Source organism: Pelecanus crispus, chromosome 2 (assembly GCF_030463565.1).
Source record: "Pelecanus crispus isolate bPelCri1 chromosome 2, bPelCri1.pri, whole genome shotgun sequence".
Classification (NCBI taxonomy): domain Eukaryota; kingdom Metazoa; phylum Chordata; class Aves; order Pelecaniformes; family Pelecanidae; genus Pelecanus; species Pelecanus crispus.
In genome coordinates this window covers 18,522,724-18,549,022 of record NC_134644.1, presented here as the reverse complement: position 1 = coordinate 18,549,022, position 26,299 = coordinate 18,522,724, and the positions used below count along the sequence as shown (strand labels likewise).

At 37.0% G+C, this 26,299-nt stretch overlaps 1 protein-coding gene across 1 annotated transcript in view; it reads right to left on the bottom strand.

Annotated features, from left to right (window-relative positions):
• The window catches only part of MPP7 (MAGUK p55 scaffold protein 7), a 151,094-nt gene that overhangs the window by 29,459 nt on the left and 95,336 nt on the right, over positions 1–26,299 (bottom strand). The window contains exons 5-10 of the mRNA XM_075728125.1: positions 14,747–14,878; positions 6,348–6,429; positions 5,326–5,411; positions 3,436–3,510; positions 2,634–2,830; positions 2,046–2,110 (exon numbers count right to left, since the gene is read on the bottom strand). Of these exons, the coding sequence (XP_075584240.1) occupies positions 2,046–2,110; positions 2,634–2,830; positions 3,436–3,510; positions 5,326–5,411; positions 6,348–6,429; positions 14,747–14,878 (637 nt within the window). The remainder of the gene's footprint in view (positions 1–2,045; positions 2,111–2,633; positions 2,831–3,435; positions 3,511–5,325; positions 5,412–6,347; positions 6,430–14,746; positions 14,879–26,299) is intronic.

Here is a 26,299-nt window from a genome sequence, read left to right as displayed (position 1 = left end):
AACTGCCTAACTTTAGAAAGATCACAAGGGCGTGGAGTTTCTCAGCTTACGTGGAATCTTCTTGAAAAGCCAAGCAAGTGGAAGGTTTTCCTCTGAGCAACTTGAGCAACATCCTAGTCACAGTATTTTTTTGATAGCTGAATTCTGGTCCTTAAATGCCTCCTCTATGAAGGATCTGAATTCCCTCCCAGCACTAAAAACATGTTTAGTCTTTGAATGAAGGGATGGACCTGTAGTCAGAACAGCACTTCCCCTCTTCCCCTGGAAATCTGGCAGATGTAGCAGCAGATTGTCCTAAGACATGGGGAAGAGAGAAATGACAAACCTACATTACTCTGCAGTCTTCCCTCCTTCAAGAGGCACAACTGCCTTCTAGATGGTATTTAGCTGGACCTTGCTTTGTTTAAAGAAAGTTTAAAAGAGAACAATAATAGGCATACTTCTTGATCCTAAGGCTCTGTCACATTTTAAAGGAAAGAAGAGGAAGAGAGGAACTCTTCTCCCTTGTTTAAGCTAGCTAAGACAAAGTCAATGGAGACAGCAGAGACAACAATAGTAGACATCGTACTGTGGGTCTTCTTTGGGTTGTAATTTTGGCAATTCCCAATCAACTTCAGGCTGCCTGTTTGGAAGGGTGAGATGCATCTTGTAAAACCTTTCACTTGAAGGTCACTAAAAAGATGCAGTCCATTACAAAAAGAATCATGCAGTTTTGCTGCAGCAGCTGATTTACCTCTTCAAAAGCACCAGTGCCACATTAATTGAAGACTCTTGTTGAGGGTATTATCCAGATTCAAGAATAGTGGACAGAGAGAAATAGCTATACCCTGGGACCAGACGCTTTTCCAAAACTGGGGCAGAGCAACATGACCTAGAACCTTGAAAAACAACAGATTTACTACAAGCGGGAGGAGCTCCTCTTTGTTTCTAAAATCTATGTAAATTAGAAAAGCTATAGTGCAACCACAAAGCTAATCAAGGGCTTTGGACTTAACAGCATTAGGGCATTCAATCAAATACTGAAATAGAATGAAAGACAGAAAATGCAGATTATTACAAAACTAACAGCAATTGTCAAACTTCAGAACACAAAAGCCATAGCAAGAAGTTAGGAAAATTGCAATAGAAACCTCAGTGAGAAGTTTTAAAGTTAAAAGCATTTAGTTTTGCACTTAGTGTGCCAGCATCCACTGTTTGCCACAGTATCCATACTTTTTGTTTTCATGTTAGAGAATGAAAGATGGTTGGAAATTTTAGACTGCCTTCTGAATATTTCTAGTTGAACTCACAAACATGTTTGTATTTAAGATTTAGATCCTACTGAAGCGTGATAGTTTCTTACATTGTACTCACTTTGTTATGAGTCTGTACAACTGAAAGAAATAACAGGTCAAGTAAAATATGCAATAATCCTTAAACCAGATGTTGATGTAAATTCCAGTGGAAAGAAAATATTTGTTTCAATGTATGCGCTTTCTTAGAGCTTATTTTTCTTATATTGTGCAACTACTGTATTTAAAAGCAGAGACTATTAAGAATGAATTTGTTTAAAAAACAGTAAGAAGTGGTTCTGTGAAACCCTGTCAAAGAACTTAATGTCCTGAGTTAGAAATTTGTGCTGCTTGATAGGACACGAAAAATCACCAACTATGCGGGGGAGAGAAAGGGAGACTATCCGACCTTTTATCTCACTCTCAATATGAATTTCACTGTATTAATGCAGTCCAAATTACATAAATTGTTGAGCCAGTTCTGTACTATTTCAACAGGAAAAGAACACTCTTCAACCTTTGAAATATTATATATCAAAACATTAATTGGGCTCAGTGCTTCAAAAACAAAGTCAGAGGGTTGGGAAAAATTGTTAGCTGCTTTTAAAGCTTTTAATTTCAGCTCTTACATTTATCTTCCTACTGATACAATGTGATCAAGAAGCTATTGTGCCCAGGAGAAATGCATCCTGTAGTCACAAGGCTGAAACAAACTGCTATATTATAAGGTTAGAGATCAGGAGTATGATTTCTATTCCAGGTTAACAAACTTACATGATTTTCTGTTGGAAATTTTCAGTGGCTGAATCTGCACTTCTGGTCTTCTTAGTGCAAATCTCCTATAAAATGGGAGGTGGTAGGGGAAAGACACAAATTCCTCAGTTTTCACTGCAAGTTTGGGATTAATAAACACTTAACATCATGAGACTATTGCAAAATATCCAGAAGATTTTATAAGAAATTAACTTAAAACAATGCAATCTATTCACAATCTAAAAAATTAAATCCTCAGCCTCAAATTTTTGTAAGCTCTCCAAAACCTGCTGCAGTTCTTACTCCTGCATAGTACATCAGTGTGAATAGATACTGATGTGCTATTTTCCATATGTTTTTTCTTTCAATCTGGATCAGTGTTATCCTATCAGTTTTTGTCATTATTAATTCTAGCCAGACAAATAAGGAAATCCAAAGTATTTCAGCAACAGGTTTCCAAGAACAGTTGTCTTGCTGCAAATGCAGGTTTATCATACCCATGTAATCTATGAGCATTACATATGACAACTACGCTAACTTAACAACTCGGCAAATAAGTGTCTTCTCTTACTACAAAAAATAAGGAAACTATGCTTCTCAGTAGCTCACCTCTCCTGGAAATGCTTTGAAGGGATCAAGCCTGCTCTGGGATTGGCATCACCTTCATGTTTGGCCTGCCACCAGGTTGCATCATCCTGGCTCATGATCTGAAGGATATCTCCTTTTCTGAAAGCAAGTCCAGCTTCTTTACAAGGAATTGCTTTATCCTCATTAGGATCATAGTCAAATAGGGCTCTGATAAACATCTGAAACAAACCGTGTTTTATCATTAGAACCAAAATATTAAATGTCATCCAAAGGTATCTCCCTTTTTTGCTTTTACTGTTCAAATCCATTGAACTAAATAATGTAAAGTAATAAAGATTTACTGCTGTAGAACATCCTTATGGACGTCTAACATTAGAATTTGATATGGGAATGTCAAATTTGTTGCTTCTGCAACCACAATCCCAATGTAGTAAAGACTCCATGATCCATGGCAAATAGGACTTTGCAGGTGAATAGTGTGCCCATATGAGAAGACACTTTTGAACCAAGGTGCTATCAAGTGTCTTCTACCCAGTGTACAATGGAAGAAAAGGAGTACTTGGAAGCAAGCCAGGCCCTTGCAGAAGACTGAATATTACCTATGTCAACTTCATGGCTGTAGACTTAGGGCTTAAGAGCCACGTTACACCCACTTATAAATCCAGCATGTGAGTATTGAAGTGTACAGTATGCTACATATTGTCACATTAGAAAAACTGAGTCTGGAAGCACAAACCACGTTCTTGGTTCTGTCATCCAAGCAAACAATATATATACTCAGCATAACAGTTACTGCAATAGCTTCTGAAATAGTCTTGCCTACCTTCCCTTCCTTCACTGGCATTTCTTCCTTCACGCTAGGTATAATTTTAAATGTAATTGCTCCTTGAGACTGAGCCTGGTGAACATTTGAAAAAAAAAAATGCACTGAGAATTAAGCTGTACATTTCAAAGAAAGCTTAAAAGGAAAAGAAATTCAAATTAATTTAAAAAATACTCAAATATGATGAATCTATCCTCTCCCAAGCATGATCGACGGACTTTGACAGCTTCACCATGCCAAACTTCACATTGCAAAGACTAAAATACCCACTTGAAATGCTCATTTTTATTTGCTTCACTGGTGGGCAGAGATGGACTGTTGAAAACTGGGACCTGCATGTTTCAGAGGTCCCACTTCTGCACTGAAAGCAGGAGCAAATGCTACAGCTAAAATGTATGCATATTAGAAGCAACTGCTGGACTCCTGGCACAGTTTGGACATCCCTGGAAAAATCCAACTAACATTTCATTTTTCAAAAAAAACCTGATAGAAAAATTCAAACAGGCTTGTGCCATATTTATCATATAAAACTATTGGGGGGATTTATTCTTTTGGCAACTTTAAGAAACTAGAAAAGAAAAACATTTTTGAATAGACTATGTGTACTAAATGGAAAAAAAGCCCTCCACTATAAATCTTAAAACAAGTTAGCCATCATCAACCACCTCATCCATTCATCTTTCGCTACATCCCACTTAAAGTGTGTCTGGCTGCATTTTACTTATTAAGTACAATATATTCCCACTGCCTCAGTGACATTTTGCTATTGAAGGAAGTGCTAATCAGCTGGAGCCTCTGCTACTATTGCATGCAGCCGACAAGTTTCATAAAACTAGCAGAGTGCAACAGACAGCCAACGATTTAAGCAAAATGGAAACAGGCCTGTCCACTACCAAGCGAGACATACTTCTGCCGGCATGTCTGCGATCCAAGAGCTCACTGTTTGACAAGCAGCAGCCAAGTTCTTATTTCACCAGCCGTAGGACTGGAATCAATAATTCTGTTACTTTTGAAACAAGTTCTAACTAGCTTTTGATGTTTATATTGCACCTTGAGGAGGTAAATGGGGAAATTGTTCACACCTTTTCTAGTGCTATTGTGTTTCTAAAGATTTTTAAATATTAATTTCTGCAGGAAAATATGTTTCTGTAGGGAACACAAAACCATAAAGCAAGTATGAATATCAGCAGGCTAACATTTGAAATGAATCATCATGGTTATTGAACTCAAACTGTGAGACAGCCACTCAATTCAGCAGGACAGCAAGGTATTTATGTATATAGAAATGCCTACACCATGAACATAAAGACCTGTCATGACCCTCAGCAGTTTCTTTGCTGTAAAAATATTAAATATTTCTGAAAAAGTCTAAATTACTTAATTTGCAATAGTGCTCCATAAGTGAGTAATTAGGCTGGCTTTAGAGACTGTGTAGTTCAGAGGAGTGCAAACATAATCATATATATGGCCATATACTGCAAATCAATATAAATTATAATCTTAATTTAACAGTTACTTTATTTTATCACGTATATGTATTATGAATTAATTTTCACATGGAGTTAACACACTAGGAATGAATACATTTAAAATAGCTTGAATTCAACAGATCACACTGTGCCTTAAAAACTGTAGATTATTGAGGTCTGCAACATATTTATAGCCATATACCATCATTAACTCTTTACAAGTAATCTGTAATTGCATATATATGCAAAGCGTGCAAAATCATTCTTTAAGAGAAAGGAAATAGAGGTTTGTAAATGATGGCACTGGAAGAAAAGGCATTATTGTAGAATATACTTTTTTCTAAGAAATACACCAGAAATCGTAAGTCTAATTACTTTTTCTTGACCCCCCTACAATAATTTTAAAATGTTTGGTATTTACCAAAATATGTATTATTTCTTCAGGTTTTTTGTCATCCACGGGAATCCCATTGACTTCCCTCAGTTCATCACCCACGTGAATAAGACCTACAGAAGGCAAAGAGGAATTGTTAAACGGTAGCTACGTATTACACAAAAAATGCCATGAACATTCAGCTTTTTTCTCCCTTGTTCACCCCCCTTAAGGTCTAACTTAAAAGCAGGAATATATGGTGAATACCACAACAGCTACTGTCCTCACAGATAAATTTAAGATGGTTGGTTTACTCACCTCCCTTCCTTCCTCCTGAAAATTGGTACCATTTCTCTATGACTTTTCCAGACTTTTGCAGATGTTTGAAAAATATCTGTGCCAATTCTTTTTCTACTCATACTACTTTCTTATTGCTACACAGCTCCAAGTACTGCAAAGATCACTGAGGCTGTGAGCGCTAATTTGTGGCACAAATGCTTCCTAATTTAACAATATGTATCTAGATTTACTCCATTACCCCATCTAAGTGTGAAACACAGCTGTCCTAGATTCTCTTCAATGAAAAGAGGCCCTTTAAAGTGTAACTCAGGACCTCTTGCTTGAGTTCTTTCAGAGTTTGAGCATCCCAAACTAAACAATGGCAGTCAAGGATGTGCTGGTATTTTGAGAATTACCAGCTGAAACTCCAAATGGATGTACTAATATAAAATATTTCAGCCATCCTGAGTTCCTCCATCAGCAGGTTGTAATCTTGGCATATCCTATAATTTCTAAGTGGATGTCTTCAATTGGAAACAAACCACGATACATCTTAAAAAAAACCCTGCATCTGCTAACTCAACGATACCTGCTTGCAAGTGAATTGGAGGAAAAATTCAGCATGAATACTTCCATGAGTATTGAAATATCACTTTAGAAAGCTGTTCAAACCCCAAATACCTTTCTTTGTGATAGTGATGTCTTTCGTGTGTACAAAATGCTTCCATTTTATCTCATCTTTTTCTGATTTATAGAAGTTGAATGGCTAGTGGAAAACAGCAACACCTTACCACTTCTATCTGCAGCTCCTCCACGCATTATCCTGGCCACCACAATTGCACCAGTATGTTCATCCCTTTTAATAGTAGCCCCCTTTAAAAAAAAACCAAAGTTGTTTGGTTAATCTTACCATAATTTTAATTTACTGCACTAAAAAAACATTTGCTATGTAAAACTGCAAAAAGTTGACATCGGACCAATGCATAAATAAGCCAGAAGTGATACTTGCTCATGAAAAGAATATATGAAATATGTTGCTCTATTACCATCCTATTAAAATCTCTTCCATTCAGAACTGACTCACGCAGTTCGGACAAATGATACAAGAAGTTTACTCTTTGACTTAAGGTTAACTGCAGCATACCTTACTTGACTCTGTTGCTAAAACTGTACTAAACTATTACTAATAATTGACAAATTGTTTCTCCTGCATTAAAACAGGCCACGTTACATACTATGGGTACAAGAAGTTTATCCGTGTTCATAATAGTTGCACTTTATGCTCAGAACTGCCCGTGTACCCACTAATCATAGTTTTGCTTTACAATGTTATCAATAAATAAACACAAATTTGAGAAATGCCCCTGCACGTCAGGGCTCACCTGGAATACCCGCGGGACAGAAATGCAGAGGAGGGAAACATTTCCTGAGTTAGTCATGACTGTTTTCATACATTACACAAACACAGTGCAAGGCATTTAGTTAAAATGACATCATGTAGTTAAATTTCCAGTGAACAGCTGTCTAGATGAGAAAAATGCCTTTGTAACTAGAACTGCGAGGGTGCGCTGAAAAGAGGCACAAGGTGATGGGGAAGCAGCAGGCAGCAGCGGTGACAAGCGAGGAGGGAAGGCAAGGGAAGCGGAGGCACGGAGCCGCCGCCTAAGCTGCGCTGCCAGTCCTTCCAGGCAGGCGGGGAGCAGTGAGGGGGGAAATGCTGGCCCTGTGCTGGAAGGCAGAATCCACAGAACGACGAGGGGGATTTTAGCTAGATAAGTCATACTGTATAATCACCTCCAAAAAGGTTATTTGAGCCAGTATTTTTAAAAAACAACACAAAAAAGCACCTCCCGGCCAACAGCTTTTTATCTGCACACGATTACTTCGCCATGTCAATGTAGTCAGTTACCTGCAATAGCTCTAACTTTGTTAATCAACAGAGAAGTTTAGGACTCCGGCAGTAAGTCAATTTTCTGAAAATTTCCATATTTTTGACTAGTGAATGAACAGTATTACTTCATCTCTGAGTAAAAGACAGTGGTTAGAATTTCTTTCCACCAGAAAAGTGTTGTGCTTGAAGAAAGGTACAGAAGTACATTATAAAGTTCCTTGAATAATGAAATTGCTTTTACAGCTAGCTTTCTGTATTTGTTTAGATTAAACATGAACATCATGTTTATCACTACTTCAATTTTTAAGCGTTTCATGGATGTGAAGCTGAAATATGTACAAGTAAATAATGGGGGTAACATTTTACTACTGTTAACAATTTCATTGACTGAAATAAACTTGTTTCCCTTTCCTTCTGCCTCTAAGATGGAAATACAGCACAAGACAAAAATGGGAGATTAATTTATATTTTACTACACACAAGCTGCATTTATTGCAAATAGAGAAAAATGAAAACAGTCACCACACGATATTCTCTATGGCTGAAACTTTACCAGTGGCCAGCACTCCACAGCAAAACTGATGTGCTGTACATCTTAAATTTATTAGTATGACATTCTATCCATAAGCAAAGTAATTCTGCAATTTGCCAGCCTTATTCTTATGTGTTGTTTATAATGTAATTATATCAGTAAACATTTGCTTGTATTACAGTTTCAAATGAGTCTGAGAATTTCAAAAAGATAAAGATTTAGCTGCAGCTAATCTCACTTTAAAAACTCATGATTAGACTTCTGTGCAAAAAGAATTGCATACCATTAGGAATATTAAAGAAAGCATTAACCCCTCTAGCCTATATCTCAATACTAAGTTTCGACCTTGCAGCAACAGCTATTAATTTGACCAATATTATCAGTATCTGGAAAGTTACATCTGTTTAAAAGTACAAAGCATCTTTTTGATGAATATATTCAGAAAAAAGCAAAGCAGCAGCATTAGGATGTTAGAGCCAAATATAAATACAGGACATTTCAGCTATATTGTCCATATAAAACAGAGGCTCACCTAATTAATCAGGGAAAAAGCCTTGAACGGAAAGGCTTTATGCCTTTTACCCTAGAAGTCAACACTATGAAATGCCACCAAATGCAAAAGGCAAGCAATGATGGACAGCCTTCCAACTGCGATCACCCAGCTGCGGCAGGCCCTAATGCTAATGCCTGAAAGCGGATACTTCACCTTGTTTTTAGACAAACCCTAGAAAAAGCTTGTGTGAGACTGAAGACCACAGTATTGACCCAGATGGCACCTGGAAGTAACGATAAGGCTCTTGTCCAAGTGGAACACTCACTTCATGCTTTATGCGATTATCACTACCAATGGGCTGGCACAAAATTAATTCCTAGTGCAGATTAGCTGATTTGAAAGATTCCCTCGTAAAGGTAACAGGGAGTTTGGAATTACCTGGAATTATCAGCAGGAAATCAAGTTCAAATTCACAGAGAAATTATTTAACCCAAGTTAGCTCACTGTAACTGTTTTATGGCAAACCCAAAGTGAATGAGCAGACCCATGAAAAGCACTATTTGAGTTTATGTGTTTTGCTGTACCTATAGTACACAAAGAAAAAAGGGGGTTCCTTAAATTCCCCTTCCCTCCCAATTTAGAATACTTAAAAAGAAATCATCAAACACAAGTGGATTTCTTTTTGAAGACCCGAAGAGTTGATTTTCTGAAAAAGCAGCTTCTCTTGTACTGCTGCCAGCCCTGCTTAAACTATGAGGTATATATAATCTGGCAAGAATTTCTCCTTATGAGATGTTCAGCTCCAGTACTTTCAGTTACATGTGCAGTGCAGCTCCTCATTTAGAGCTTTAAAAATGGAAGAAGGTTAGACTGGACCTTGAGAGCTGGAAAATATTTTCAGTGTTGCTAGCCAAAAGTGTAAGTTACCCTAAATGAGACATATACAGATGTAATAGCATAGCTCAGTTTAAAATACTTTTAAAGGGAAAAATAAGGAGTTTGGGAGCCATATGGTGATCAGACTGAGAAAATGTTTAAAGGTATACCATGCAAAAGCACTAAAAATAATACTAGCTCCTTCAGCAAGACTCTTTCACTGTTTTTTGGGTTGGGGTTTTTTTTTTTCAGTTTTAATGTAGTAACACTGATTGTTGAGCATCACTCAGGGTTTCACAGATGTGGGCTTTATTAGTTCATCCATTTATCTGCTGGTTCCAGAATATAAACATTATAAGCTTTTATTTTTAAAGAAAGAAAGACTAGTCTGTAAAATAAATTGCTAATAAGAGAGTTTGAAACATCAGTAATATTTTTGCATACCTTTCTGTTAAACAAAAGCACATGCAGATGTTGAATGCAAATTTTAATTCATCCTCTATTGAAAATGCAAATACAAATATCAGTTAACTATCTTACAGTGAAGAGTTACTTAAAAAGTTGATGCCCACATACATGTAGACTATGCACACTAAAGCTGTCCCTACACCCAAATTAATCCCACCTATAAAATAGTTGGGTTCATTCACTAACAAGAACTGAGCTACAGGGACCCAAAGTGAGAGGCAAGCAAGAGCTGTAGAATCTGCATGGGCAGAACATGTAAACAACTCTGTTAAATCACCACAATTCATTTCACCCAAGTTCAGCTATGGAAATCAGAGATCTAGTTCAAGCTAGGTGTCTAAGCTCCTCCTATAGTTAACGAAAAGAAACAGGCAGCTCCGAGGAATGAATCATGCTTTCATTAAGGCAGGCATCTTAAATAGATGGCATGGTTCATTCTCTGGAGCTGCCTATTTTTCTCTTGACTATAGACACAGCGTAGAGATTGGTTTTCAAATGGCTAAATTCATGTGAAATGAATCTGTGTGACGAAGAAGCAACCACCTTAACGTGAAGAAGCATCCTATTCAGAATAACTACATGACAGCTGTAACAAACCCGGAATATCATTTGGGAGCTGGAAGTAGGCAGAGGCCAGGAAGTGAACTCCTGGTAGCGTGGCTGTACATCTCAGATATCGGGAATGCTAACCAGGAACATGGCAGTGGCTGAAAAAGCCCTGGAGAGGTAGGCATAAGTAAAACCCCTCCAAGCTATCTGATAAAAAGCCTAATTATAGCCAGGTGAATTTTGGACTATCTCTGGAAAGAGATGTTTCTACTTCACTTTACATAAAGGTTCAGAGATGTTCTAAATTACTTTGTTCAGATAAAACCTCCTAACACAATTTCACCTCGCTTGAGTGAGACACTGCTAGAATGGCATTTGCTAGTAGAGCATTTAGGGGAAAAAAAAAAACCCAAAACCCAAAACCCGTGGAAGGATTAACAAAAAGTTTAAAGCATCTCTTCCAAAAAACTGGAGAGAAGTTCAGCGCTGACTTCTGAACTGATGAAATCTGGCAAACAGAAGGCCCTCCCACAAACCATGTGTTTCGCTCTCTTTTGAGATGATTACTCCTGGGAACTCGGGCTTCATTAATATGTGATTAACACCGGCTCAGAACACTGGTGAGGTGCTTAACTCAAAGAAAAGCACGAACAAGTACAAGAGGAAATGTGGTGCAGTTTTATATAAAACCAGCACTAGATATAGAATAGAATCATTTAGGTTGGAAAAGACCTTTAAGATCATTGAGTCCAACTGTATATTCCAAAGAAGTTAAGAGAGTGCCTGATTTTCTTCACAGAGAGTACCGCTGAAAGTCATCCAAAGGAGATATCCAATTCAAGAATTTCCAGGGTGTGCAGCTGATGTAACGCTTACTATTTTGCAGAAAAGCAGTCTCCACTGTTTGCATACAAACAGAGAATGAGAATGCATCTGAGGTAAAAGTTCAGAGAGCTCAGTATCTTCAAGTCAAGAAACCAGACAATCTCCATCCAGAAAAAATATTGTATGGTACCTCCAATCTCAAGTTCAGTAGCAAGAATCCTGACATAACTATGCAAGTGGAAGTCAGACTTTATGACTGGTGAATAGTGAATAGATAAACTGAATAAGAAGAGACTCTTGATTTGTATTCAGCTAAGAATAGCTAAGACTTTAAAACAAGCTCTGAAGGAAAAGCCATTAAAAAGACATGGAAATAAATAGAAAATGAAATTTTAAATAGCTTAGTAAACATAGATCATGGCATATCTCTTCTCTAGTAAAACAACTTCAGGAAGCATAGATGCAGTAGATCTAATATACCTAGCATAAACCTGTCTCTATTTATTCTGCCATGCCATATTCTGGTAAGACCTTATCTGAATTACTATTCATGTTTCTTCTCACTCCTACCTAAGAAAAAAAACATTAATCTGGGGAAGGCAAAGACACAAACAATAGGTTTGTTATGTATTGTGGTGGTGGTGTCATAAGAATAATTGACTATCAATCTGCCAAAAAGAATGTTTGACATTAACAGTAATAATATTGAAATGGATTAAAGGTGGGTTATGGAAGAGGAAGAGACCACTATATACCATTCTTCGAAGTCTTCCTGGAGAACAAGTAACATGCAAAACAGAACTCACCATAAACTCTTCTCCAACAAAAATAGATCATCAAGAAAGGCTGGGGATTTGGAGGGACCACAAATAGTCCTTTCCCCTACAGATAACCTACAATCTTTGAAATGCTGGTTGAAGGGCAGCTTTTCCAAGTCATTTATGCCATTCTCCTGCTCAGAGCAGGACACTGTCAATGACAGATCAGGTCAGCCATTACCTTATGGAACAGGCTGGAGATTCCACATCTCTGGCCAGTCTGCTCCAGTGTTGTACTTCCCACTGCATTAAATACTTTTCTTAATTCTCAGTCTAAATCTCCCAGGGCTGCAAGTTGTGGCCATTGCCCTGTGTTTTAGCATCTTCCCCTGCTGAGAAAAGTTTGACTCCACTGTCCTTGTGAGCTCCCTGCTCTCAAGTAGTTGTAGGCTGCAACTAGCTCCCACCCATTGCCTCTTCCTAGTAACAGGTCTATCACAGATTCCATTATAAGGCTATTTTTGCCTTGGTAATTACACTAAACAGTCTTGACAAACTGAAGACTGAGTTATCTCACTTTTCTTTTTTTTTTTATTTTCCATGGCTGCATTCTGTCTAGTAAAAAAAAGATCTAATGAAAAACCTTATTTGTTACCTCCTTAGCACAACAGTGGTACTAAGTTGGATGCACCTTTTAAAAGATTGTACTGGTTTTGGTGGGGATAGTTAATTTTCTTCATAGTAGCTTGTATGGTACTATGTTTTGGATTTGCGATGAAAACAGTGTTGATAATACAGGGATGTTTTCGTTACTGCTGAGCAGTCCTTACACAGAGTCAAGGCCTTTTCTGCTTCTCACACCACCCTGCCAGCGAGTAGACTGGGGGTGCAAAAGAAGCTGGAAGGGGATACAGTTGGGGACAGCTGACCCCAACTGATCAAAGGGATATCCCATGCTGTATGATGTCATACTTAGCAATAAAACCTGGGGGAAGAAGGAGAAGAGGGGGGATGTTTGGAGTTATGGCGTGTTGTCTTCCCAAGTCACCGTGATGAAGCATGATGGAGCCCTGCTGTCCTGGGGAATGCCTAAACACCTGCCCACCAATGGGAAGGAGTGGATGAATTCCTCATTTTCCTTTGCTTGCCTGTAGCTTTTGCTTTACGTATTAAACTGTCTTTATCTCAACCCATGAGTTTTCTCACTTTTATCTTTCTGATTCTCTCCCATATCCCACCGGGGAAAGTGAGCAAGCAGTTGGATGGGGCTGAGCAATTGAGGCAACAGACACACAGGTACCTGGAAGAGTTTAGTATCCCACTGGAGTGAATGGGCAAGAGGATAGCCTTTGGCTTGGGCAATTCTTTTTGTCCCTTTAAGAGGGCTTAAAATCTCAAAAGCCAATATACAGTGTATATATCTCATAAGTTATTAGAAAATCTCTCAGGTTTTTTTTTTTCAAAGTTGCTTTTTATCCAATTCACTTTGATACACTATTAACTTACAGTATTTAACTCACAAAAGGCTTAGTAGCAAATCATGTTTGAAACATGAAACTATGTAAATTAAGATTTTGAGATTTTTCTGAAATCAATTCAAGAAACAACAACAAGGGTGTTTTCATTAACACTAAAAATAAGCTGCTCAATTAGAACTCATCTCATACCATATGTTCAAATTTCTTCACACCTTTCAGAATTAATACTCTTTCTGATACTAAATCCTAAAGAAAGTTTGTTTTCTTCCTCAAAGAATTTCTTTGATTAAAAAAAAGGAAAGCTTAAAGCTATGATTTAAATATTTCGGGGGAAAAAATGTTTAATATGTTAAAACAAAGTAAAAACTTTCCATATGGTCAAAGTTTTAATTATGCCCTTGGGCACCTACAGGCAGTCAGTACCAAAACTTACTTCTTGTTTATTGATGCCAGAAATCCATCAAGAATAAGAGTGATAGAAGATATCTACTGTGGGACACGCTACCCCTGTACGTCTAACGGAGGCATTGCTCTCCCTCTGTCATCTCAAGTACAGAATCACGACTTTCTCAAAGTAACTTTGCAGACACTTCTTCAGGATTGCTATCCATTAAAACAAATACCCAGTACAACATAAAACAAAGCTTTTGCTGGTTTGCAGGAGAAAAAGAATATAGTTAAATTTTATACAAGATGACTCCCACTCTACAGCAAATAAAAATAACCAAATCAGTAAAGCATTTTAATATTCTTGTAATACAACCTAGGTTTAGTCCTTTCATTTTTCCAGATATCCCCATGAAGATATTAACTTTCTAGTATTCATAATCCAAAGTACAACAACAGACATCTTAAATTTGCCCAGATTTCAATTCAAGCATTTTAAAATATGTTTTTATGCTTTCTTTTCAGTGTATTGAAAGGTCACATTTTTTTACATGAATGCTAACAAGCACAGTTCACAACAAAGGTCAAGATTTCTTTGGGGATTCATTCTCCCTCTCTCATTTTAAAACAAGTTCATGATTTGAATTCAAGATAAAAGATGAATATATTATCGATCTAAGTGCTCAGACTGGCCCACATATATAATGCTCAAATACCATGAATGAACAAATTCTTGTTATTCATTACATGTGCTTTACTAATAATGACTGCAAATGGAAGTCACAAGTGTATTATTGAATGTTATGAATAAACATGCATAACGTCCGTCTATCCACATTTCAAGTTAATGTCACCCATTCATATTCATAGTCTGAACACTCCCCACCCTGCACACAAACATAAAAACCCAAAACAAAAGACAGGGTTACTTACCAATGGCTCCCTGTTTTTGACGAGCCTGATTATTTTAACTGAATCTTCTTCCTCATCAATATCATCAGGCATGGGGGGCAAGACAGGATCGTAGTTCTTCTGAGCAACAGTATCATGAACAGAGAGCAAAGCCTGGAAACATTAATAGTCAGTATATTATTTGGCATCTGAAAAGTTTATGAAAGACAAAGCAGAGCATATTAGTTATAGCATAACTCTACTAGCATGATTTATGTAGACTGCATATAATTCTTGTATACAACTTTAACACATGCCAAACTGATGAAAGAACTCCATAAATTATATGTTTTCATATACACAATGTATGCATCCAGTAAATTGTGGATACAGAAGAGTGTCTTCATACACATGAAAATATTGAGTGCTTTGCACATTAGCTTGAAATTACAAGAATTATGATCAGGAGAAAACCCAGGTCTCCTGAAGTAAGAACATCATTCTACTTGTCCTAGATAAAAAGTTTCTTTGATACAGTAAGCAGTCCTATGAAAAAAAGAAGCAAAATAAACATCTTCCGGTACTTCTGTTCAAGCATGAGATGCATGACATTAAGTTGTTGTCAACCATTCCCTTCACAGGGGCTCTGGAAGCTTACCTGGTTACTGGATGCCTTTCATACTAGCTCCCTTCCATACGAGCTCCAAATTATCTTAGGAATTTTTATTTTATTGCAGAATTCATGATTGAGATTGGGGAACATATTGCTGAAACAATTTGGTTCAGGCAGGTGCTTATCAACTACCCGTCGCATGTCTTGCCTCCTTTCTTTTTCTGTTGCATCTGCAGCTCGTGCATAGCTTGAACAATAGATTTTTCAAAGAAAAGGCTAACAAAGCCTGACAAAAGGTTCAATCTTAAAAAGAAAATAATTTATGAACTTGCAGAAATTAAAAAAACCTTGGGAGTCAAAGGAAGCTAGAAAGACCATTCCCCTAAGGCTCTAAAAAATCTCAGCTATAATCTAAATTTCACAGCTTTTTCTAGATACAGAACTCTTAAAGTTCTTTCCTATCTTGAAAAGTCTTCATTATTTGTAATACCTTTTAAACTGGTGAAAAATGGTTAGGTAATGCTTTTAGTTTTGTAGTGAAAACTATGGCTTATAGCAGGAATAACAGCAACAGCCATACATACAATTCTATCTACTGCTTTCAGTTGCTTCTGTTTTCAAGTAGTTGCTCCTAAACACTTGAATATTTTACATTTTGACATGATATTTTTTCCCAAAGAGTCAGTATTACAGAAGTTCTAGTCTGAACAGCAGAAGTAATTTGCAAATTGATAACCTTCCTGACAATAAAAATAAAGCATTTTCGAAAATCTTGAGATGTTTAGGATAAAGCAGAACACATCAACATTGTTGAACATGGGTGATATCAGAAGGTATCATATCAATGACTGTAATAATTAATCTATTATAACAATTACAATAATGATTAATATTTGCTACTTAATAAAAGGCAGATAATATTAGACTGAGTACACAAATGACCAGAAACTGTATGTTCTCGAGGATAATGCAAATATTTTAAAAAAGCATGACACTTCCATTATGCTATTCCAGGATTTTTTTCCTGAATGGAGGACACTGTAACAACAGAAAACAATTTCCAGGCAATGCTACAAGCTACCATGTCAAAAGCTGAAGGCAAAAAGTGTATGGTAATCTTGAAATTCTGAAGTCTAAATCTGAAGTCAGGTCTTCAACAAAATGAACACAGAGGAAGATCATGCCTGCTTCATGACAATTTGCCGTTGTTTTACTAATTTCTATGCGTATTGTACAAATTGATAAAAACCATTTCAACACACTCTAACTACTTATTTCTGGTTTTCTTCCCAAGACACAGTTATGAATTTGTACTATTTACCATCAGAAATTACCAGCTCCCTCCCACCAAAGATTAGTTTTACTTTAGATCTGAGCTAAAAACCTCAGGCTAGCAATTACGGTTACTCCTGGAAATGTGTATTATGAAGCAGTACATGTGTAAAAGCCATGCAATCACATGCAGTCCTCTAAAGATGTATGTGAAATATCAAAGATATACTAAAACAAAAGTAGTGTTTGCTTTTACTTCAGGCTACTTACAGTTAAGACTTCTAAAACTAGTCTTCTGCAGTTACGTTTTTCCACATAAAGCTAGGGCACATTCATGGACTGGTTCAATTTAATGAGGTTCTATATTGCAGTTTAAAAACAATCAGGCAGATAGAGAAAACAGATGAAAATAATCTAAAGCACCACTTCCAGAGTAAAAGGTAGCAACTTAAAACATGTTCAAAAGAACCTACCCTTGACAAGGAAACTTGCAAACCAGATTCTGTTCACTACTATAGTGAATTATGCCACCAGTGTTAATAAGATACTTCCCTGCTCTGACTGCCAGATCAGGCTCTGGGACACTGCGTGCAGAAGAACGATGCAGCCCAAGTATTATAAGCCAATGCCAATCAATGTCTGGTATTTGTGATGCTTTTCTTCACTCGCAACAACTGGAACTTATCAACCCCTTCCCTCCTCCTCCCAAAAAACATATTAAACCACAATGTACTACACTTTTCAATATAAGATCTTTTACCCAAACTCTGGTGTTATTTTATCTTGGTGCAAAGACGCATAGTTTAGGTAAGACTATGAATGGCAGAAATGATGAGTGTCTTTTCTCAGTCAAGTTTCCAGAACAGCTTCTGTCATCACAAACTTGTTTATGCCGTACACTGAACATACCAAGATATCTCTCCTGCTTGTCTTCCATCATTGCTGCTTCTAACACACTACTCTCTGTCCACTGTAGCTGCTCTTGAGATAGTCAGCAGCATAGACATTGGGCAATAATTAATCTGCAAGCAAAACTTACAAAGTTATTTTGATTTCACTTAATGTATTCAACTAGATGTGATCAGAACCTGTCCTCGAGAGAACTGCCATGTCCTGAACACCCAAAAAAATGACCATATACACAGAGTAAAGGGACATTTTTTCAGCAGTTTCTTTGTACTGTGCATTTAATATAATATATGCTTAGTCCAAAAAAATATCTATCAGACTAGACTTTTAAAGAAAAGCTTGGGACTTTTTTTAAAAACAAATTACAAGTGCCAAGAAATAAAACTCGGAACCTATCATGAACATTTGCACAGAATAATTATGCAGTAAATGCACAAGGCAATATAAAGGTAATAATGTTCTCTTTTTGTACATAAGAAGCAATTGATTTATTCACTGCAGTTTTATACTCCACGATACTAATTTTTGCCTATCACAAGAAACTGCAAAAAGTGCAGAGGACATTTTAATTTTTTTTTAATGTTTTGTTTTTGTTTTCAAATACACAACTTTTTGGAACTATGCATGTATGATCCAAGATTAGGGTCATGTATATTTAAGCACCTCTGGAGAAAAAGATTTTATTTCAGTTCTAAGTTCTATGCTTATGATTCACTAATGTAAACATGGTCCATATTTAGAACTTGAAAGAAGGTATGATTGAAACTACTGCACTACCTAAACATAAATATTGATGTTCAGCTAAATTCTTAGACATGATCTAGCTGGAAATGAATACTTTCATCAGACCTCTGAAATGTCTAATAACTAGTGCTGTATTTTTCATATTAAAGCTATCACTGATCATTTCACAGTTTATAAATTGAAATTTTACACTATCAACTTACACAAAGAAAATCTGACAGTGGAAACATTCAAAGTTCTTTTTCTTAAACTGTTCTGAAACTTTAAATGTTTATTTAAATTGAGAATGTTATTAATGAAAACAGTTCTGTATTTTGAAAAATGTGTATCATTTAACTATACTGACTACATTTTTGCTCCTCTAAAACAATGACAAATTTTGTATTATTTTTTGCTTCTGTTTATATTTTGAGATCTGTAAGAGTAAAAATATTCCAAGTAGGCCCTGACTTGTGAACACACTCCTTATGTTTTTAAATTCTCATTATTTAAAAAAAAAACCAAACCAAACCCTGAAAATTCAATTTAAGCTTTACTTTTCAGAAATATTTTGCATTTACTAGTCTAGAAAAACATGTTAGAAAACAGTAAGTTAAGAAGCAAGACAGAATGGACAAAGAAACAAAAGCAGCCTTCTTCTATATGCTACTTGAAAAGACCAAGATTAGAAAATCAAATAATTAATAGCCAAGATTATCGACATAAACTTTGTAGGGACTCAGCCCAAGCTTTACAAAAGCCAACAGCTGCAGCAGACTGTGCCCTGCCAGCACAGCTGCTGGTTACCTTGCCTATGGAGTAGATTACCGCCCTGGCAGCAGAGTCAGCAAAATGGAACAGAATGGCCCGTGACTTTGCTGTCCCAGTCCACGGCTTGCATCATTAGCACTGGCCACCTTCTCTGGCAGTTCAAGTTGAACTCTCTCAGGCGAGACAGAGACATTTTCCCACCTCTTTGCTTTGCTATCATGACAGTAACTTCCACGGCGGCTGGCACAGAGCAGTTACACAGGAGGAGAAAAGTAACTTCATCAGCAACCACAGTAACATGCCCCTGAACTCGCCTGGCAGAGCTTGTCCTCCAGAGAGCTCTAGCCATATTGCCTTTTTACTGTGTGATAGGGTTACAGAACAAAAACAAAAGGACAAGCTAAAAATGTTGGTGGAGAAAATTATTCAACTGGAAGGACTGATTTATGAGTAACTTGCATAAAGTTAAAATCAAGTGAGTGAAATCATCCAGCAACAGATATCGAAGAAGGAAAGCTGAAAGAGCTGGGAGGAGACTGAACCCACTGAAGGAAAGACCGGAGAAAAAAATGGAAGAAGCAGCACAAGAGACGTAACAGCCAAACACGTGCAAGAACTTAGAAAGCAGGAGAATAAAACCAGCAGAAAGCTGTAGCGTAATGGTGATGGCATACAGGCTCTAGGCACAGAAAAGCAATTTGACTTGAGAACAGTTTGGAGAAGAAAAGAATAAAAATACAATTTATTCAGAATCAAGCTATAGATTTTAGAACAACTGGTAAGCAGCACAAAATTAACAGCGGAAAAGGGAGGTAAGAATTTAGATAAGGGCGAGGGAGAGAGAACAAACTTTCTTCTTCTACAGGAGAATTACTCTTTAAACCTGCTATCTTGAGTACATGGCTAGATTTTGCATTGAGGTACTGATGAGTTCCATCGCACTAATTCCACTCTCCAGCAAATGGGTGGTAAAACAGCCATCAGAAAAGGGCAGTGCATGACAGTCTCTTAATCACCAACACTGCCTGCTAAGGGAGTGTGTGCAACCCTAATCCTGATGCAAGATAAGGGTTAACAAGATAACAAGAGGGCAGGTGGGAACAGGCATCTCACTAACAGATATGAACAACCTTGTTAGCTGAATCCTCTAGCTTGGCTAAAGCATGAAGCATCATCCAGAAGCAGAAGCAAACAATAAAACTACAAGCAGAAGAAACTCAGTAGTGCTGCTGAAGCGACCAAAGGATGGCTGGGGTAACAGTGAACTGGTGGGGGGTTTTTTTGGCAATAGAACCAGTGAGTGAGTACACAAGCTACAGTAGCCTCTTATCAGGCAGAAAAGTAATATTATTCCTTCTGAAGGTGCAATAATCTAACCATTTTCCTACAGAAATCCAAGATTTTCTGTTCTGAACAAAATTCCCAAATTAAATACATACAGTACATAATGTTAAAGAAATCAGTTAACTTCCAAAGAAATGAACACGTTTTACTTCTACTACTGAAAATCATTTACACTATTCATTTGACATAAACAAGAAATCTTTTCCAGTGATGGTAAGAAAAATGAAATAAGGTCCTTTAAATTAAGCATGATTTTCAGTTTGTAATCAGGAAACCAATGGATGCACTAATTAATGGGGAAAAAAAAAAACCAAACCAGGGTTCATTTACTTTCCACCCTTTAAATATTACAGTTGTCCTATATATTCTCTATAAATTCCCTATAAATTATATATTGTGTGAGAAGACAGCAGTTAGGTATGTACAAAAGAGAAAAAACACTCCATGCTTGCAACTATCCCATCTGTACTTAAACCAGAGTTGCCCTCTAGTTCAAGCTTGTCCAGCTGGCAATTAAATCCCTTTCTCTTCCAATTTGACTTTGATGCAGTTGGGTCACAGCAGTGATTCAAAATATTGAAAACACATACTGTACATGTGTGGTTTTGTGTTCTCAATACCTAACATATATTAATGTTCCTAGCATAGCAACATCTCAGTTGGATCAATATTCAGTATATATTAATTTCTCCTCTTTACTGTGGTGGACTTTATTCGTGACTATATGAACTTCCTCTCACAAAAGGGTAATTTCCTTGCCTGAAAACACAGTTTCTTGATTTCAGATTCACCAATCTGAAGTGATGGGTTTACCTGCAGCTGGTAGCCAGACGGCAACAGCCAACAGAAAAGTGAACTTTCTGCGTCTTCAGACTCCCGCTTCCTCTGGCTCATTGTTCACAGCCCCTGGAGACGCTTCCAAAGTCGAACTATTCTCAATGTTCACGGAAACACACAGCCTGTCTGTCTCATCTGGTAAAGGTGTTAATATTCTTCCAGATGACAGCCCTATGTTTCTCCTCTGTTGTGGATAATGGCAGAACAAGCTCTGATTTTATATCAATAGTGAAGAATCTGAACAAAGTCTCTTTGACATTCATAACATGATTCATGTAGCTAAAGTGTTCTTGAAGCCCTATTTAAGTAACCTCCAAGAGCACAAATAGATGGTTTTCAGAGTGGAAAATGCCGAGACAGAAGCACTCTTCCAATATCTTGGCAATCCCTGATCAATTCCTTTTTTGAAGAAGTGGCAGCATCCTGACAATATTAAGTGTCCACAGCGGTAGCATGCATTGTTTCTTTGTTGAAAACCACCTGAAGACACCACCCCCTGCCCAAAGAAATCAAGTGAAAATATAAACTAAAGTAAAAGCTGAGGTTGCAGCTGCCGTTTCTGAAAGTGTCTTTTAGAAATAACCCGGCCTTTATTTGACAACAGCATGATGTCTAAAGTCTTAAAAAGAAAAGAAGAACATCTACTAATCCATGAGGTTAAAAGTATCTGCATATCCTTAATTCCTCCAGAAAATAACAACACATATTCGTTTATGATAAGGAGGTCTCAAATTCAGCTACAGAGTACTCATACTACATGGACACCTAACTGAAAATATTGAACCAGTTTAGTTTTTAAGGTAATTACTTTTGCCTGCTTTGGACTTTTCCCATACTGAACACCAGAAGTAGTATTTCTATGTATCAATTGCACTAAATTCAGGTATCATTCTGGAGAACTGAAAAGCTGCAGTGAGTATTATCTTCACCATCATGTATAAGTAGATCTTCTACTAGTACAATAAAGTTGTAACTAAAGAAATACAAAATATTAAAATAGATGTGGTGCAATAGAATAAATCCTGCCTTTTAAATAGTAATATTCTTTTTAGAAGGCCAGCAAAATAGCAGGTAGAAGAAAAAAGCTTACAATTTGCCAAAGTATTTGTGATAAAGATACTTACAGATTTACAAGCTACATAATCATGGGAAGAGAGTCTTGCCACTGACTAGAAACCCAGGAATAAGCAGAAAGGGGAAAAAAAATGATTACGAGATTACATAGTGGACCACTACCGAAGATTCATCAATGAACTAGAAAAGAGGAGACTGCTGAATAAGTGAATGGAGAGATCAAATAGAATATGGTCCGGCAAATGCGAGGGAAAAGCACCACTGAAAGAAAAAACAGCATAAAAATATGACAACTAAAAAGGGACTATTTGCTTTGTATTGTGCAGATTCTCCATTTTCACTAGCTGAATAGAATTGCTATTTGAATGGGATGTGATTTTATCCATAGTGATTTTCTCCTCCTCCTGAATTACCAGCTTTAGTAATGTTGCCAACTTTTATGCACTGTATGTGAATGCTATGGTTACGTATATGCAATTCAACATTCTTACACAGGTTAGAGTTGGTTCCTTCATGTGGGAAAGTCTGTATATATAACCAAAGAATTTCTTTGGTTTACTTTTCAAATCTTTTATTTTTCTGCTGCCAACCTGCCTGGCTTCACTTTTGTTTATTATATCTATCACTTTGTTTATGATATGTTGGCTGGTAGCGAGCATTCTCAAATCCATACATCTAAGTAGATTGACAGACAAGCTGTCCGTTGGACATCAGCTGAGTTATCACATGAGACGGACCTGACAGCATTTCCAGGGTAACATGATGGTTGTTACTTAAATATATTCATGCAGTATTCTTTCATCTCCTTCATATAATTTTATATCTATGCTTATGATATGTTGTATATTGTTATATGTACGCTCTGTCAGCTCCTACCACATTAAGAGTGTGCCACAACTGCTTTCTGATTTTCTCTGCCTGTCAGACGTGAAAAATCAAGGCTTTTCTTGCTGGTTTTAAAAGGACTATTTTGCTGTTACATTTGTTTTACTTATTCTGTTCCAGTAACAGGGACATTCCAAAAATAAAGACAGAAGCATATTCTCCCAGTGCTCCCCACCCAAAAAAAGTTTTCTATAAAAAACTCCGTTGAATCATGGGTGCAAGTGGAAATGGAAATAGGAAGTCAAGGTCTGAAGCTGAAAAGAGTTAAGAATAAAACCTATTTTTCCTCTAACAAGGTTGCCAAAACGCGTGATGGAGGGCTTCCCAAAGTGGCAAATAGTTTAAAGGCAAATAATTTGAAGGCAAATAGTTTAAAGGCAGGAAACACTGGGCAGAAGGATCACATTCGCTTGCCAACAAAAGTCTCCCCAGCACTGTCCCCTCTCCCCCAGCTTCATGGCTGGTATGATCAGAACATCTGCGGGTTATCCATCAACCAACATTATGAAGCCATCAGTGCTGTGGTCCTTGCTTCTTGTTGTGATAATTTGCATATGTTACTTAAGTGGAAAATAAATATTTCGCTCTCACTGCTGGTACTTCACAGCATACCATCCAAAATCAAGCAGGCTCTTGCAGATTTACAAATTAATATGAGGATTAGGTAGGTAACTTTTCAGTTGACATATGAGGTACAATGTACTCCAGCTCACCATATTAATGAAGTTAGTACAATTAGTTTGTACAGCAAAATATTTTAATGTAAGAGCACAACTTCTGTAACCAGTCCTACCAGCAAACCTCAAAGACCACTGATGAGTAGTAGTTATAAATCATGGGAAATGACACTTCTTGAACAATATAGTAGCCTATGTTACCATGTGTGAGCATGAATACTTCATAAAGAGGAGGAGAATAGTCTGCCAGGACATGAGCAAAAATAGAAAACATGGGTGCATTCGGGAAGACAGGTGTCTAAAGGGACAGGGCCAAAAGGTCCACCAAGAGCTTGAGATACAGTAACAGCCCAAATGTAGCTCAGATGTTAACTGGCCTGAAATTTGTGTTGGGTTTCCAGATGCAAAACCTGAACAGTTGTAGACAAATCCCAACAATTTCTAGTGGAAAATGCTGACTTTGCAGAAACCACATATTTCAATAAAAAAGCCCTGATGGAAAATCCTCAGCAAGTCTAATTACAAAGGAAATGTTGGAAAGAGGACAAAGTTTAGATTAAGATTTTTTTAATTATATGTTTCAAGAAATGCTTCATGAACTTTTAGAAGCAAAAACAGATTTTGTTTTATATTATTATAGCACAGTATTTTCTTTGAGTGCTTTGTATGTTAAAGTTCTTATAGAAAAATGCCTGCTGTTTCCTGCACAGTAAATTATATTGTCAATTTTTTCCAGTGACTGTAAGGCAGCTTTATAAGGCTCTGCTGATAAAGGCTTAAAATGTTTGCTTTTTTTAACATAACAAGTAGCACTGTAATCAGAACAGTCTATTAGGCCAGAACAGTCTATTAGGCCACTGTGCAAATCTAGTAGATGGCACGGATGTTGGTATCAGCAGTTGTTTATCAAATAAAGGCTAGAATTTACAAACTTCCCAGTAAATACAAGAAAACCAGAACAGGACAGGACAACAGAAAAGGTATGCTTCAAGCTAAAAGAAGCACAATTTCTTTTCTTAAAGAAACCTAAACAAATACAGGAAACATTTATATGAAAACCAAAGTGCTCTGGTTTCATCATCTGCAGTTTTAGTTTTGTTTAACTCATGGTTCTATTCTGAAGGAAAGCCAAGGAGGTACTAATTAGATGAAAATGTTTACAAATGCAAATTGTTTATGCTTTATGAAGCTGGAAGTCAAGTACACCTCAAATGAATTGCAAATAAAACAGCAAGCGTAAATCCTATTTACAATTTTCTGGTGTATGCATCTTTGCCATTTGAAAGCAATTTAACAGAACCTGAAAACAACTTAAAGAATCTGTATTTTCTCTGAACAGCACATTGAAGTTGTCCACGGATAAGTTAATCTGAAAACATTCCCAGTCATACGAGACCAGTTTTCCCTTCACTCTGCAAGTTATCTTAAAATTACTTCCAAAATTCTATTCATTCTACAGTAATGAAGGAGAAGCCAAGAAAAATACTTCAAGGTTGTCTACCGCTTGTTCCCTCTATGGCTACAGGTACAGCACCCAAAGCGATCCGAATACTTTACATACTTGCGTACCACGATCCACTGAAGTCATTCACAGTCCTGCCTTGTGCCCTTGTTTAGGTACCTGGTTTATGTTTCAGACCAGCAGCTGGCAAACCCTTCAGTGCACATAAACAGAAGATAAACTCCGCTGAAACAGGCAGAACCACCACTGGCATTCTTAGGAGGTTAAAAAAGCTTTATTTCCTCTGGGTCATAAGAGGTATAAACATCCTTTAGAATAGTTTTAACACAGTGGCAGAAGCTTTTAAAATAATTATTGTTCTGCCCACTACACCGATGACCACAAAGGACATACTTGATATGAATTTAAAACACACTAAATTTCCCCTAATAGGGATTAGCTTCAAATGGTAAATTGCTCATTTCAATATTTAATGATCAGGAATGTAACTGCTGTTATAAACACAAAGTTAAGAGCAAGTGAGATCTGAGTAATATATCCCAAGCCTGTCTCAAAGTTAGTATAATCAGGACAAAATTGTTCAATGGATTAAAAGATGGTCCATTCTTTTTATAGCCTTTTTTGTTTACAGCCACACCAACAAAATCAGTGCCTAAAATGTTAATTCCTATAGTTAATTGTTCTAGTTTTTCAGACTTCAAATAATTTAAAAAATAAATAACAATTATGCTCTTGTGTTATGGCACTGTCCCAAAAAGAAAGCAGCTTTTTCCAGCTTGTTAGAAAAGGAACTGAGAGCTACTATTCAAGAAAGCTTTTTAATTAAAAGGGGAAGAGAATTTGAAAGCTTTAAAGTCTTTCATTCTTAGTTTGATCATCCGTCATATCTACTACATCTCCTTTCTCAGTGTCTGTCACTGGGGTTCTGCCCCGTGACTGACAGTAACTCTAGTGTCCACCTCCATTCCCATTTGTGTCCCTACTAACAGATAATACTGTTTTGCTAACTGGATTGTGACAAGTCCATT